The following is a 13,450-nucleotide window of genomic DNA, read 5'->3' on the forward strand; positions in this document are numbered from 1 at the left end:
TGCCAGTGCTGCAGTTTGTTTTGCGATTTAGTGTTTTTTTTCCCCTACTTTCTGGCGAGGGAAATCTCAGACAACTGCTAAATCAATGAGGCAAGACAAACTCTCTCTCTGCAAATGAGCCAGCCTCCCCTCCAAAAGCAAATACTCATTTGGAAACATACTCCTAATGAAGAGCCTACAGTCCAGTTGGATTTTTTTTTTTGAAATATATATTCAGCTTTAATCACTGCTTCCCAATTAGAATATTGTTGTTTTTATGTAGCCTCAGCGGGCTTGTTATCATCGGTTCGCGTTATCACCTCTGTAAGTTTGTTTTGCAAAATGAGGGGGAAAGGTAATGAATCGTTTTGCTTTCCGAGATCACATAATTTTCCCTCTGAGGTTTGGACGTCTGTGATCACTTTTTTTTTTTTTTTTGCAGCTGGTGACAGGCACTGGCGGCCCCCTGCGGGGGATTTTGTGTCTTTGATACGCCATCATTGCGAACAGTCGCTAATCTCTGAGGAACAGAGCGGTGATTTGTGAAGTGCAACCGTTGCGTCTGTTATTTCAGATTTAGAGGCCACGTGTGCATTCAATCATAAAAAGGCAAACCCAAGGTTAATCTAAATCAGTCTTCTATCTATACGACTCCTGCTTTAGATATTGTGAAACCTTCCTTGGCCATATTTAATTGCATTTTAAAACGTAAGACATTCAGCTCTCTCTCTACAAGGGTAACACACATTACTTTCAGCACTAAAGTTTTCATCTTGGCTCAATCATCAGGGTAAGGCTGCTCTGAGAATTCCTGCCAAGACATCTGGATCCTAATGGACCCTCATCAGCATCACTACTGATGTGTAACAAGCTGGGAACTTAACCTTAAGGTCTCATAAAGCAAACCACACAGGATCATTTCAAAACCAGATTCCGCTACTGCTGCTACACAGATTTGTTTCCGTTGAACATCAGCACTTCTGCAACATCCAAACTGGAGCCTGAAAGGAATCTGAATTTTTTGCTTACACAGTATGTATCGCTTCTCTTACTTGCACAAGTAAGAAACTTAAAGCCAGAAGAATACTACAAACTAAATCTAATGTGGCACGTTTGCAAATGCTGCAGAACTGCAGCTGGCAGTACAGTGTATTCACTGCAGCTCAAGGTCTGCTCATTTAAAAAGTGTCGATAGCAGATGGAGAGGATTTAACACTGCAGTAAAACAATACAAGAAGAGTTAGGTAAACCAGAAACAGTCCAGAAAGGTGTAAAAACCAATAAAACAACCAGGCATTCCTATCAATTTCAGGTGATTGTGTGCTGGGGTGGGGGCACTAGATGGATTGTCGGTTGGAAACTCAACATTTGGTTACTTTTGATGATTTACGGTTTGTATTAGTCCCATCTTCAGGTGCATCACTAATGGTCAGCATTTTATTTATCATTGATTGATTGACTGATACTTTAGTGAGTCGAAGAGACTTATGCCCAAAAGTACAGCTAAGCAAACCGTATGTGTGGTGATACTCCCAACTCTTGACACCTCTGTTTCAGATGGCATGGGTGGTTGGAGTGTGATCCGTGGAAAGTTTATAGCCATTAACGCGGCCAGTATGAGCTGCGCGTGTCCCCGCAGTCCACGAGGCCTGTCGCCCTCTGCTCACCTCGCCGACGGCACCACGGACCTCATCCTCGTCAGGAAGTGCTCCCGTCTGAACTTCCTCAGACACCTCCTTCAACACACCAACAAAGAAGACCAGGTAGGAGTGAAGGAGCGGTGTTAAAGTATGGCATCTTTAGCTCAGCTCAGTGTATGATTAACTGCAGAGTGCTTTCTGACGTTACCCAATGGGAATACTACTCACTTTAGGATTTCATACTTCTAAAGTAAGTGTACATAAACAGTGTATGAGTCATGCTGTAGAGTAGGTTTCAGAATTGAAATGAGCTGGAGACATTTATGTAATTTGTATCCAGCAGAGATAAGAAAAAAAACACATCACAAAGAGTGAAGGAATTCACCAAAATAAAGCAAAAAAAAAAAACCGTTTAAGCCTCCAGTCAATCACTTTCCTGCTAAATTCATCATCAGGAGTTGCTCGATCTGTGCACAGATGAACTGAGAGGGTGTTAAGTCTGTAAAGGAGCGAGCAGAAGGCAGGCGTTTGCCCACTTGCTGTGCTAGCACCTCCATTTGCTGACTCGGCTCAATTTCCCAACTATGGTTCACTTTAGTTCAAATGCCTTAGCCCTAGTGCCTTCCCACGTATCATAAATAACCTCCACCCCGGTCCAGAGAGGCACCGGTAATCGCTGCATCAGGGATATGCTGTATGGGAGAACAGGCTGATACCAGACTAATGTCCTCTCAGGAAAGCACAAGTATTGCCAGGGGAAGTCTAGTGATTAGTAATTATTACCTCTGGAAGGACCTCGGGAAGCTTATCCCACTTAGAAGGATCTTGTAAGTCATTTTATCTACAGTAGCTGCCTTGGTAAAAGTGTTCAATTGCAACGTGTGTTTTGAGCGAACACTGAAATCCTGAGGTGAGTTTTAACTTTGTGATGAGATTTGATTAGATTGGGAGATTATGTATTGGCAGCTTTGAAATTAATAGGATTTAGTAGTAGAAAAGGCGGACAGTTTAATACCAAGAACAATTAAGAAAACCATAGAACATGTTACCAGAGCTGCTGTTATTACAGGGAAATGTAGCAACTTGAGGAAAGATGTTGCTGCTCTGCGTGACATGAAGCGTGTCCCTGCAATACCACAGCCCCAATAAAGCATATTACATCCAGATGACCGAATTAAATTACCAACGTGTGTGGGCAAAATCGAATTACCAGCATTCTCTGGTGATGCTAATGCAGAGAGGCCTAAAACGGATTTCATGACGACAGAGAAGTTGCCCAATATATTAAAATCAAATACTGAGAAACACCAAGATGTAACTGTATGCATCTACAATTTGAGTTTAAGGGGTGATACTCATTTGCATAAAAAGGAAAATATGTTCCTATAGGAATTCAGTTTTCATGTCGCTCGTCAGTCCCGCCTGGAATCCCACAATGCCTTTCAAAAAGATTGGCTTGTGTCCCAAATAAAATGACCGGGGGCGAACTTCAATGGGTCTTTACCGCGTTTTGCCTTTCGTCATTCAGATGTCAGAAGTCTCTAATGGGGACGCTGTCCAAATGATATCATCAATGACCACAGATCTCAGTGGGTTGTGGTACTGGCAGTAAAAAAGGCACGATGTGGCACGTCTCAAGCTTGAGGTTGCTGCTTCACTTGCAACAGAGAAAGGTAGACAAGTAGTCGTATGAGTACGGTGAGTGGGACTTTGCATCTGGAGTTCACTTAATATCAGCATCACTGTCCAGCCAAGCGCAGAGAAACAAGGAGTGAGAAGCCACTAAGCGTATTCATGGCCTTGTCAGAAAGCCTTTTAGGCAGACCGTCCAGCATGAATGCAAAGCTGCTGCAGTCATAAAGTGGGTCTGATGTGAAATAAATGGCTGTCACTCCGCTTTCGGGATGAGAGGGTGCGAGAAAGAGAGCGAAGGAAAAGATAGAGGGTAGAAAAAAAAGAGGAAAAGAGAAGGGAATAGAGAGAAAGTGGCACCCCGTGAAGTAGAAGGAGGTATTGCGCCAGGCAGAGCTCAACCTTTCTGCGACACCGAGTGAGATGAAAGGCGATTTTGACAAAATAATTTCTTTTCATCTCTTTCTTTCTTCTCTTCACTCCTCTGCCATTTACACAGTTTGTATGCACCTCCATTTCATCTGACCTCTACTCTCCCTCCCTCCATTTTGCATTTGATCTCCTGATGGCAGTTTTCTTTTATCATAAATGGGGAGGAAGAAAAATAAACTGACGTGTAGTTTTGCTTTTCATTATAAAATCAGCAGGAGTCCATAGAAAGACAATGGAGGAGAAATTAACTTTTTACCTACCTACCGCTAGGAGCTGGAAGTAAACTAAAGAAGAATGGCATGCCAGGAATCGTTTTGCCACCCGATGTGATCATCATAGTTCAGATAAATATGCCACTGCCCATTTTCAGTTCTATTTTGTATATATGATTAAGTAGTTTATGGTGAACTCAGGACATTTAAATGTTCAAAAAGTTCATGTTTCTAAAAAGGCAGCCTGAGTTTTGAATGAACCCGAGTAGAACCCTAATCCATTTATCCACCAAAGACAAATTGTGGTGACTGTTGATTCTTGATGGATTATTTTGTTTTGAGTTTTTAGCCACACTAGCAAGCAGCATATTGATTTTCACCCACTTTTAATTTTGACCTCAATCCATGAAGTGCAGATACTGTAATGGAGCTTCATGCTGAGGTACTTAAAAGCATATTTTCTGAAAAATGAGCTTCTGTCTTCAGAATACTAGTGCGTGCTTTCATCACTTGTCTGTAATTGTGTTCTGCATATTTGTTAACTGATTGAAGTACTCTTGTGGAAACATGAAAATGCATTAAAAAGAGCATTTTTATTTATCAAAAAACTATTTTACACAAAATTGAATTTGGCGAGTCAAAAAACTGTGGGAATTGTTGGGTCTTTTTAAATTGATCTATTTGATTTTTAAATAGAGTGTAGTCTAGCCCTACAGTACTCTATCTGTAAAGTGTCCTGAGATAACTCCTGTTATGGTTTGACACTAAATAAAATTGAATTGAAAACAAAGATGGACTCTTGTGTTCGCACTGCTCATTTTCAAAGTGCTTGCAAGTGCTTCTGGAGAGTGGCGGTCTTAACCTTTGCACCATCTGTGGACACATCTGTTCCTTCACTCATCTATCTGTCCATCTCTACTCCTCCTCCTCTCTTTCATCTATTTCTCACCCATCTCTGCTTTCTTCCCCAGTTTGACCACTCGTTTGTGGAGGTCCACCGGGTAAGGAAGTTTCGTTTCCAGCCGCGGCAACATGAGCTGGATTCACTAGAGGACCTGAGTGACAGTCCAAAGAAGACAGGCTTCAGTCCCATATGCTCCGCCCAAACAACCTGCAACTACAGCACCTCCCACAGCAGCTGGACCAGCGATGGGGAGATCCTGCCTCACGCTGCCATCCAAGTCAGGTAACCAATCCCAGAATCACCTGAATATACAATCCAACGCCAAACTTACTGTTATTTCAAGCACTCTAGTCCATGCATTTGCATGTTTTGTTAGAAATAAAGAAGTTGTTCAACGCAAAACTAAAGAAAGTCATATTGAGGTGCAAACAAACAAATCCGACATTGTTTTGACTCAGCACCGGCAAAAACAAAGAAATGAATTGTCATTTTCCAGTAATGATGAATGTTTTGCCCATATATATGGCTTTTTAATGCTGTAAAACTGAAACAATCATTTTGACTGCTGAAGACCGGCATGGTTCAATCACTTTTCCACTGTGCCAGCTTATTTTGCGTTTTATGAAGCCTGTGACGAAGGAATTTACTTTTTGAGGCGATGAAGACAGGCAGAATCATTCTTAGTTTAGATGAAGACTGGCAAATGGCTTTGAATCAGCACACATACTATTGCAGAAGAGGTATAATGGAAAAAGCATTGAAATACTTGCAGGGCTCCTACTTATTGCATCACCATGGTGCTGGAATTCACAGCAATCTGAATATTACAGATATAATCTCCAGTTTAAATTGCTCTAAAATGTCCCTGAGTGTCATGACTTAAGGCCTAAGTAGAAATAGATCATGTTCTGTATGCCGGACAGCTCTGTAATCACATTTCACTAAAGTTACACTCACACATACAATTCTTAGCCTTGTTAGCAGTGTGGCTCTACAGTGTTGGTTGGTTCGTACTCTGTGTTTAGTGCTAATTAAGAAGTGTTAGTATGCTACCAAACTAAGCTTAGTGAACATGGTTAACATTATGCCTGCTAAACATCACCTTAGAATTATTGTTATTGTCAACAGGTTAGCATTTAGAAAAGTACAGTCTTACAGAGCTGCTAGCATGGTTGTTACATTGGTACACTATTTGGAAACAGACAAAGGATCATAAAAAGATAAAAATATAAACAGTTCGAAGTTTAAAGTCTTTACAATATAAAGGTCAGTATGTAGGCAATAATTACCCCCTTGCCTCTATGGTAAATATCTAGCTGGAGCAGCCAGTTAGCTTAGCTTAGCTTAGCGTAAAGACTGGAAACGGGGAAAAGCTAGCCTGACTGGGCAACCAGCGGAGACTCCAGGAAGTTACTGGTCGCGGCTAAGAAATAATCTGGAACATAACCCCAAAAAACAACAAATTCTTTTTACAAATTCTTTTTTGTACAAATTAAAACAAAATGTTAATTAGTGAGCTTTAGAGTTGACGGAGCCAAATGTTGAACTATGAATTAATTAATATACATCAACAAGACTTCTGAAGCACCACCCGACAATATGTAACTTATAAGTTAATACTAAGTAAATATAAGTCAACTTGATTGCTAGTACTGTAGTAGCTAGTGATAAAGAAGTTCTCCTACTTGGCTAGATAGAGATGAGAGCAGCAGTGCCATTAGCGCCGCTAGTGTCCAACATACTGTGGTCAAGAGACTCTTTCACTGTTCCCTGCTGGACGATCTTGGAAACTCTGCAAAATTCCCCTCATTATTCTGGCCCTGTCCGCATTTCAACTTTCCCCACTATCAGATCTCTATACAGCCGGTGTGGCACTGCTGGACGCATCATTTATTTCACGCTCCATTGTACTTTGCCAATGATGCATGGCGCTGTAATGTTGCTAATTTAACGGCCCTCCCCATGTTAAAAGGCTACTCCCCTTTAATTAAAGCAGAAATCTGTCCTTTTATTGCCTTTTCCTCACCGCTAATCGTTCTTGGAGTGAGCCAGCCAGAGTGCTGCTCAGATAATTAATGGTAATAGCCCAGGCTAGAAAAGAAAGTGAAGAGTTTTGCTTTGGAAGTGAGAAATGCACATTTAAAAAAAAAAAAAAAAAAAAAAAAAAAAGTGAAACCAAACAATTAAAAACAAGCTAGGGGCCTTTTATGTAATTATAACCCAATCATAGTGCTTCCTTGATTTTAGAGTTATATGTATTGTAGTGTGATTGGCATTCAGTATAATAATAATAAACCACTACACTGGGTTGAAAATTATAAGTTACCATGCTGTTCCATCATCTTAACCATTTGTGAAGCCTGCAAGTCAACAACAGGTGTTCAAGTAAAAATGCAGGTGATATTTAGTAGACAAAGACACAGGCAATAATTGAGGCAATAAACTACTGTACCATAATAGTCATCTTGCCTGTTCACAGCTTATTTTTCTGCCCATATACTTTTACCTTGCATGCATCAGGATGTCTTATGCGTGTCATTATAGTGCATCAGCCCCATCTGCATTCTAACATCTGTTAAAGGTGTCTCATTTAAAAAGGTCTTTATACCCAACACTCCACAAAGATTGTCTCACTTTCAAGTTTGCGTGTTAAGTCTGCACACAGGGGTGCCGTTCCATTGCTTTTACATCTGCCACATGGACAGTAAAGGCTCATTGAAAAGAGCATAGTCATTAAGTTGATGGTTTGTTATTCAGGCTAAATGATGTGTGTGTGTGTGTGTGTGTGTGTGTGTGTGTGTGTGTGTGTGTGTGTGTGTGTGTGTGTGTGTGTGTGTGTGTGTGTGTGTGTGTGTGTGTGTGTGTGTGTGTGTGTGTGTGTGTGTGTGTGTGTGTGTGTGTGTGTGTACTCTCTTCCCCTCTGCAGTGTCCATGGCCAGTTGATCAGGCTGTTTGCCCGTGGTATCGAGGAGCAGCAGCAATGTGTGTTAGAAGATCCTTGTACACTGTGGGCCCTGGAGCCAAGCACATACCAGTCAGTGGACTGAGGACTGGACATTTAGCTGCTAGAAAACAAAAACTGAGTTGCACTTGGCAAGAGTTTCCTGGAAAAATACATGCATAGCATCAGTGTTAATCCCAAACGCTAGTGACCCATCCCTCCTTAGTGTATTTGCTTAAATGCAAGAAGTCCTCTCAATGCACAAGAAAGTGCGTTACATTTTCTTTTTTAAAAGCTGAAAAGGCTCCCATTGCCTGGCATTCAAAGAGAAAAAAATGATGGCTAAAAATTTACATTGCAGGATCTGTTACTGAAGAGATTCAGTTATGTCCTTGCTGCCATGTGGAGCCGTTATGTGCAAAATTGCCTCATGCAGCTTTAACTAACCCCAAAATATGATATGATACAGCTGCTAGTGCCAGCGCTGCCATATTCAAACCTCAGTGTCAGTTTATTTTTATTTTTTTTATCTGTACTTTTAAAAAAATGGAAGATTTTGAAGCTCAAAAAGGATTTCAAGCTGCCAGATGAAACAGCTGAACTGGACTGAGCTGGACTCAGCCACAACAATCTGCAGAAGGTTTTTATCCTACCATGAAGGAGAACACAAATAGGATTTCTCCCTGTATAGCAAAGAGAGACAGCCAAGGAGATACTGCTTTGTTACAAGGATGAAGAAGAAAGGCCTGTGAAGTACACCGATAAACTGAAAAGACATAATGCAAAAAAATAAATAATAATCTTTTTTTGGGGGGAGGAAAAAACATTTAATCTGTGACCCAGGTGGAAGCAGATATGAGCCAAGGGCACTAATGAAAAGAGCTGAATACCCTGCTAATACACTAACAGGACCCCGGTGAATTCTGGGTAATAAGGCAAAGTGGTTGCTAAGTGATTTGGTGTGTCTCAGCACTGCTGCGGTGCACCTGTGGCTCTGAGCTTTGTTCCTCTCTTGCCGAAAACTGACAGTTGGATCATCATCACCTGGGATTAGCCAGAATTATACATTGTTAACTTTATTCATGATAATCCATTGAAAAATGTGCCTTATTAGCACCTTTTCATAAAGCCAGACAGACCATTGGAAAATGCAACGATAAAGCCCTTTTAAACAACATGCACAATAATATTACGTTAGGATAAGTTGTGTTTGTGTGTGTCTGTTTAGGGTTAAGTGTGTTTTCCACAATCCCTTTAGGGACGTGCAATCATTGGAGTGTGTGCGCGTGTGTGTGTGCGTGCTTATGTATGTATGTATTTGTGAAGGTGCCAATGTGATTAGTTGGCTCTATCACAATTAGCCTCATGACTGCCATTTTGCAGATGCTCTCTCACTGCAGCCAAAACACTGCTAACACAAGCACCTATAGATGAGCAAAGACTGGCACACACAGACGCACACTTTCTTCTATTATGCTTTTTCATATATTCAATGTCTATGTGTGTCTGAATGTCTGTTGTAATTCACCTTCAGTTCTCACTTTTGTCAGCTTACAGTATGTTCTTTCAAAGAACTGGATGCTTTTAAATCCTCTGTCCACACACACTGAAATATATGCAGACACACACAGAAACTGTGAAAGTGAGAATTGTTTTCTGTTAGGCTATGGCCAAAAAGATTTGAAAAAGCTAAAGAATTTAGCAATTCATGAGTGACAATGCAAAGAAAGTTGAACTGGAATTTGAATTCCCACTCTATTTGGTGTAAGGAAACACACGCTAGCACGCCAGGAAAACTAGCTTAGACTCATGGCTTCCACTAGGAAAGTTAAAGATAGTTAGCTTAGCTTGCTAACAGCACTGATTACCAGACATTGCTTCTTGTTTTTGCCATTTCAATGCCTGCTGAGTGAGTACCTACTGTTATCATGATTTCTTTGCAAAAATTAATTCTAATTTCAGTTGTACTTCAGTTTGACTTCAATCTTGCTGAATGAATGAATGATTTATTCTCTGAAAATGCTCAATAAAGTCCTTTTAAAATGTGGTCCTTTTCATGTCCTTTGACTGATCTTCATGGAGTGCCTGTCACACACACACACACACACACACACACACACACACACACACACACACACACACACACACACACACACACACACACACACACACACACACACACACACACACACACACACACACACACACACACACACACACACACACACACACACACACAAAAGGTCAACGCGTTCCCTTGCTCTGGCTTTCTCAGTCTTTCACTCTGTCTGTCCATCTACGAGTAGAATTTAATAGGGTTCTCTGATGTGAGCGAGATGTTTCATTAAAGAACATCAGACATGAAAGGTCTCTGCTGAGATGGAGTGGTATTTCACGCTGGGCTCATTCTGCACACAGTCTGGTTTCTTTTTTGATACCACAAGGCAATTCCAAGTGCTGAAAAGTAATCTGAATTTGGTTACTGTAATCACACTGTTTTCGCAGTAATGCAAAATATTACTAAAAAAGGTACAGCCAATACAGATTGTCATTGTCCTAGTTAACTAGGAATGATGTCATAAAGGAAAAGCAAACACCTGTTGCAATGTTCTGTCCATTTACAAGTGGTAAAATAAAAAGCAATGTGATTAAAAAAAATAAATGCTATGTTTCGCGTGCCTGTGAGTTTGTTCTGTGGAAATAACCTACAGCACCTTTATTACCAGGCCATGCACTGGTAACGAATGCACCATTTCCAACAGTAGCCCCACATATTGTGTGCCACTGGAAATTTCACCTGTTTCACCAAAAAGTCTACATTGATTGAACAAATATGTGAATGGTGCAAAATAGCACAAAGAAAATGGCAGTTCAATGTCAATCTAAATCCCAGCACAACAGAAACAACAATAACAATACAAATCTAACAAAAAAACCTATTAGGAACTAGGCATTTGGGATAGAATTGTTCTTAGACTTGGATTTATGATCTGTAATTTACAGTGTCACAAAACGTGTCAGCTCTGTCAGTGCAGAAAGTCAGAGCCAGATTAGAGCCCAGAAGAGCCATCGTGTAGTCCTACAGACTGTATACTTTGTAGTGCTTGAGTGTGTGTCATGGCACTACTTTCCAAAAGGAAAAGGAATTAAATAAAAGGTTATCCTTGTCACTTGTGTCCCTTTAATCCATAGAGATTTAAAAGTGATCTACCACTTGTGGCCGCCAAAGTGTGACTGTGCGGACCTGCTGTTTTAAGCAGGTATTGAGTAATCTGAAATGTAGCGACAGTCGGTCCTCAAAATGGCAGTACTTTACTCTGATAGGAGGTCTAGTATGACCGCAAAGACGAGGGATTTTCCAGCCTCTCTTGTCCGCGGTGGCAACCAAATTGTTTTCCCTCCCTCTCTCCCCCCCCCCTCATTTTCTTGCTTTGCTACTTCCTTATTGATTTAATCTCCATCTGCTTGTCTGCCGCCCCCCTGAGAGCCACTATCTCATTCCCACATCCCACCTAAGATGCAAGGTGAGACGAAACGGCGGCAAACACCCTCTACCGAACGAACACACACGGTGGCCTCTGTCCTCAATTCACCAGTGTCTTTACGCAAAGAAAAAGTTCCTAACAGTAGATGATGCCGTTGCGTCCCTTTGACACACACACACACACTCACTCTGTTACTTCAAGAATAATACCATTACTCATAGCCTGATTTGGTCTTTTTAATCAGTTTGTCCAATCAGGAGCTAAGTATCACAGATTTTTTTGTACTTTTACCAATGTTGTTTTTATCCCTAACCTTTGTCAAACGGCAGAAACACCCACACAAACAAGCTGTTCTGCAGTGGTGGAATGGGTCAGAGGTGAGGTCAGGTAAAGGTGCTGCGGTGGAAAGTAGCTTTATACCAGCCGCGGTTGTGTGACGCCAATAATTACAGCAGCCAAAACTGGAAAATTGCCGTTTTCCAACAGCTAACAAGAGCCAAACTAAAGAAGAAATATTTGCTTGTGTGAGAGAGACTAAGGGGAATTAGGTGGGTGGTGTGAAAACAGTGGAAGTGAGAAACCGAGATGGAGGGGCGGTGGTCCAAACAGCAGCAGTGCTGTTGCCTACTTCTCTCTGTATCGATTGGAACGGGCTCCCTGAGAGAGATTTAGATCAATGAGGCCATAACAGTCTATCTTCCCAGTCAGGAGACACTACCGGCCTCTCATCTCTCACTCTTCGTCTCTCGCCCCCACACACACACACACACACACACACACACACACACACACACACACACACACACACACACACACACACACACACACACACACACACACACACACACACACAGGAGGTCAGCCCTCAAAGCTGGAATCATGCTAGGTTTTTCAATCAATATATTATCATTTCATCATGTGTATGGCAGAGTGTGCTGAACTACTGCAGTTTAGATTGCCTGAGGTGTTCTCCGTGCTTTTATTTTTTTTTTTTAAATTCAGGTTATTGTGTCATACCTGTTTAATTGGCATTCTCACACCGAAAAACATACGATTGCATTCAAATGACCTGATCTCATGATGGCTTTTTGGTACCATTTTCTAATAAGGTACCTATTTTGAATGGTTTATAAGTTGTAAAAGAAACTAATCCCCAAATAAATTCATAATCAATTCATAGTTTAGTTCAAGTAATGTTTAAATAAATATTTTTTCCAGCAAACTGCCAGCTTTTCAAAATGTGAGAATAGGATATGGTAATATTTGTGTTTTGCGGTTTGAATGTGTAATTTTCGGAAAGTTTGAAAACTATTTCCTGATTTTTATCAAATAAAATTATTAAAAGAAAAAAAAAAGAAATTAAAAATGATCAATACATGTTGGTGTTTAATGGTTAATATTGTGGGTAAAAATGGTTAATATACGGTATTTACTAATGTTGATAAACCAATCTCAACTGAAGCTCCACTAACAAGTCCTCCAATTAAAGTGATGGTTCAGAGTAATTTCACCCTAGGGTCCTTTGTACCATGACCTCGAGCCAAACACCCCCCAAGAAGCTTTTTTCACCTGGGTCTAACATTGGGAGAGTTAGCGTAGAGTAGCGTTATCAACTGAATAGCTTAGTGCAGGGGCTAATGGACCCACGTTTGTATCTCGTAAATGACCCCACTAATAATGCCCGAAATGATACCAAACTTCTACACGAGTTGTTTGTTTTGACTGCTGTTACCAAGGTCAACAATTAATTGCTCAACATTTACTAATGCTTTATATATCAGTTATAACCCATAACAAATTTAAGGTTGCCACCAGGTATTAAAAAATTCCACTTTGACACTTTTTCATTTTAGTTCATAAGGAGCTAAGAGAAAAAAAAAAGGATGATTATTCCTGAGACCTTAAAAACAGCATTAGATTAAACAGGTCTGGTCAGAACCCACTGCATCTGGGTTGGACTCAGGTATTATTTCAGCACTTGTCACCAATTTATCATGACTATTCTGCGCTAGCAATTTCAGCTCATTATGCTGTAATTTGTTTTGTAAAGGACCCATTTTTCCTTATCATGGGAATTTTGAGTAAAAGCCATCACTCAAAAGGAGAGGCCCTCGAATCAGCAATAATACAGCCATTAGCAAAGCTATGCACCCAGCATCTTCTTAATCTTGCAAATTTTACTTATGGTCTGGAATCCCTGCTGGGATATGCAATTTATTTCACAT

General features: G+C 40.7%; 1 protein-coding gene across 1 annotated transcript in view; it reads left to right on the forward strand.

Annotated features, from left to right (window-relative positions):
• The window catches only part of cerk (ceramide kinase), a 42,540-nt gene extending 32,753 nt beyond the window's left edge, over positions 1-9,787 (forward strand). Inside the window, exons 11-13 of the mRNA XM_028571340.1 lie at positions 1,537-1,742; positions 4,867-5,081; positions 7,726-9,787. Coding sequence (XP_028427141.1) covers positions 1,537-1,742; positions 4,867-5,081; positions 7,726-7,846 — 542 coding nt within the window. The 3' untranslated portion in view covers positions 7,847-9,787. The remainder of the gene's footprint in view (positions 1-1,536; positions 1,743-4,866; positions 5,082-7,725) is intronic.
• Positions 9,788-13,450: the final 3,663 nt, after the last annotated feature.

The sequence above is a fragment of the Perca flavescens genome, chromosome 23 (genome assembly GCF_004354835.1).
Source record: "Perca flavescens isolate YP-PL-M2 chromosome 23, PFLA_1.0, whole genome shotgun sequence".
Lineage (NCBI taxonomy): Eukaryota > Metazoa > Chordata > Actinopteri > Perciformes > Percidae > Perca > Perca flavescens.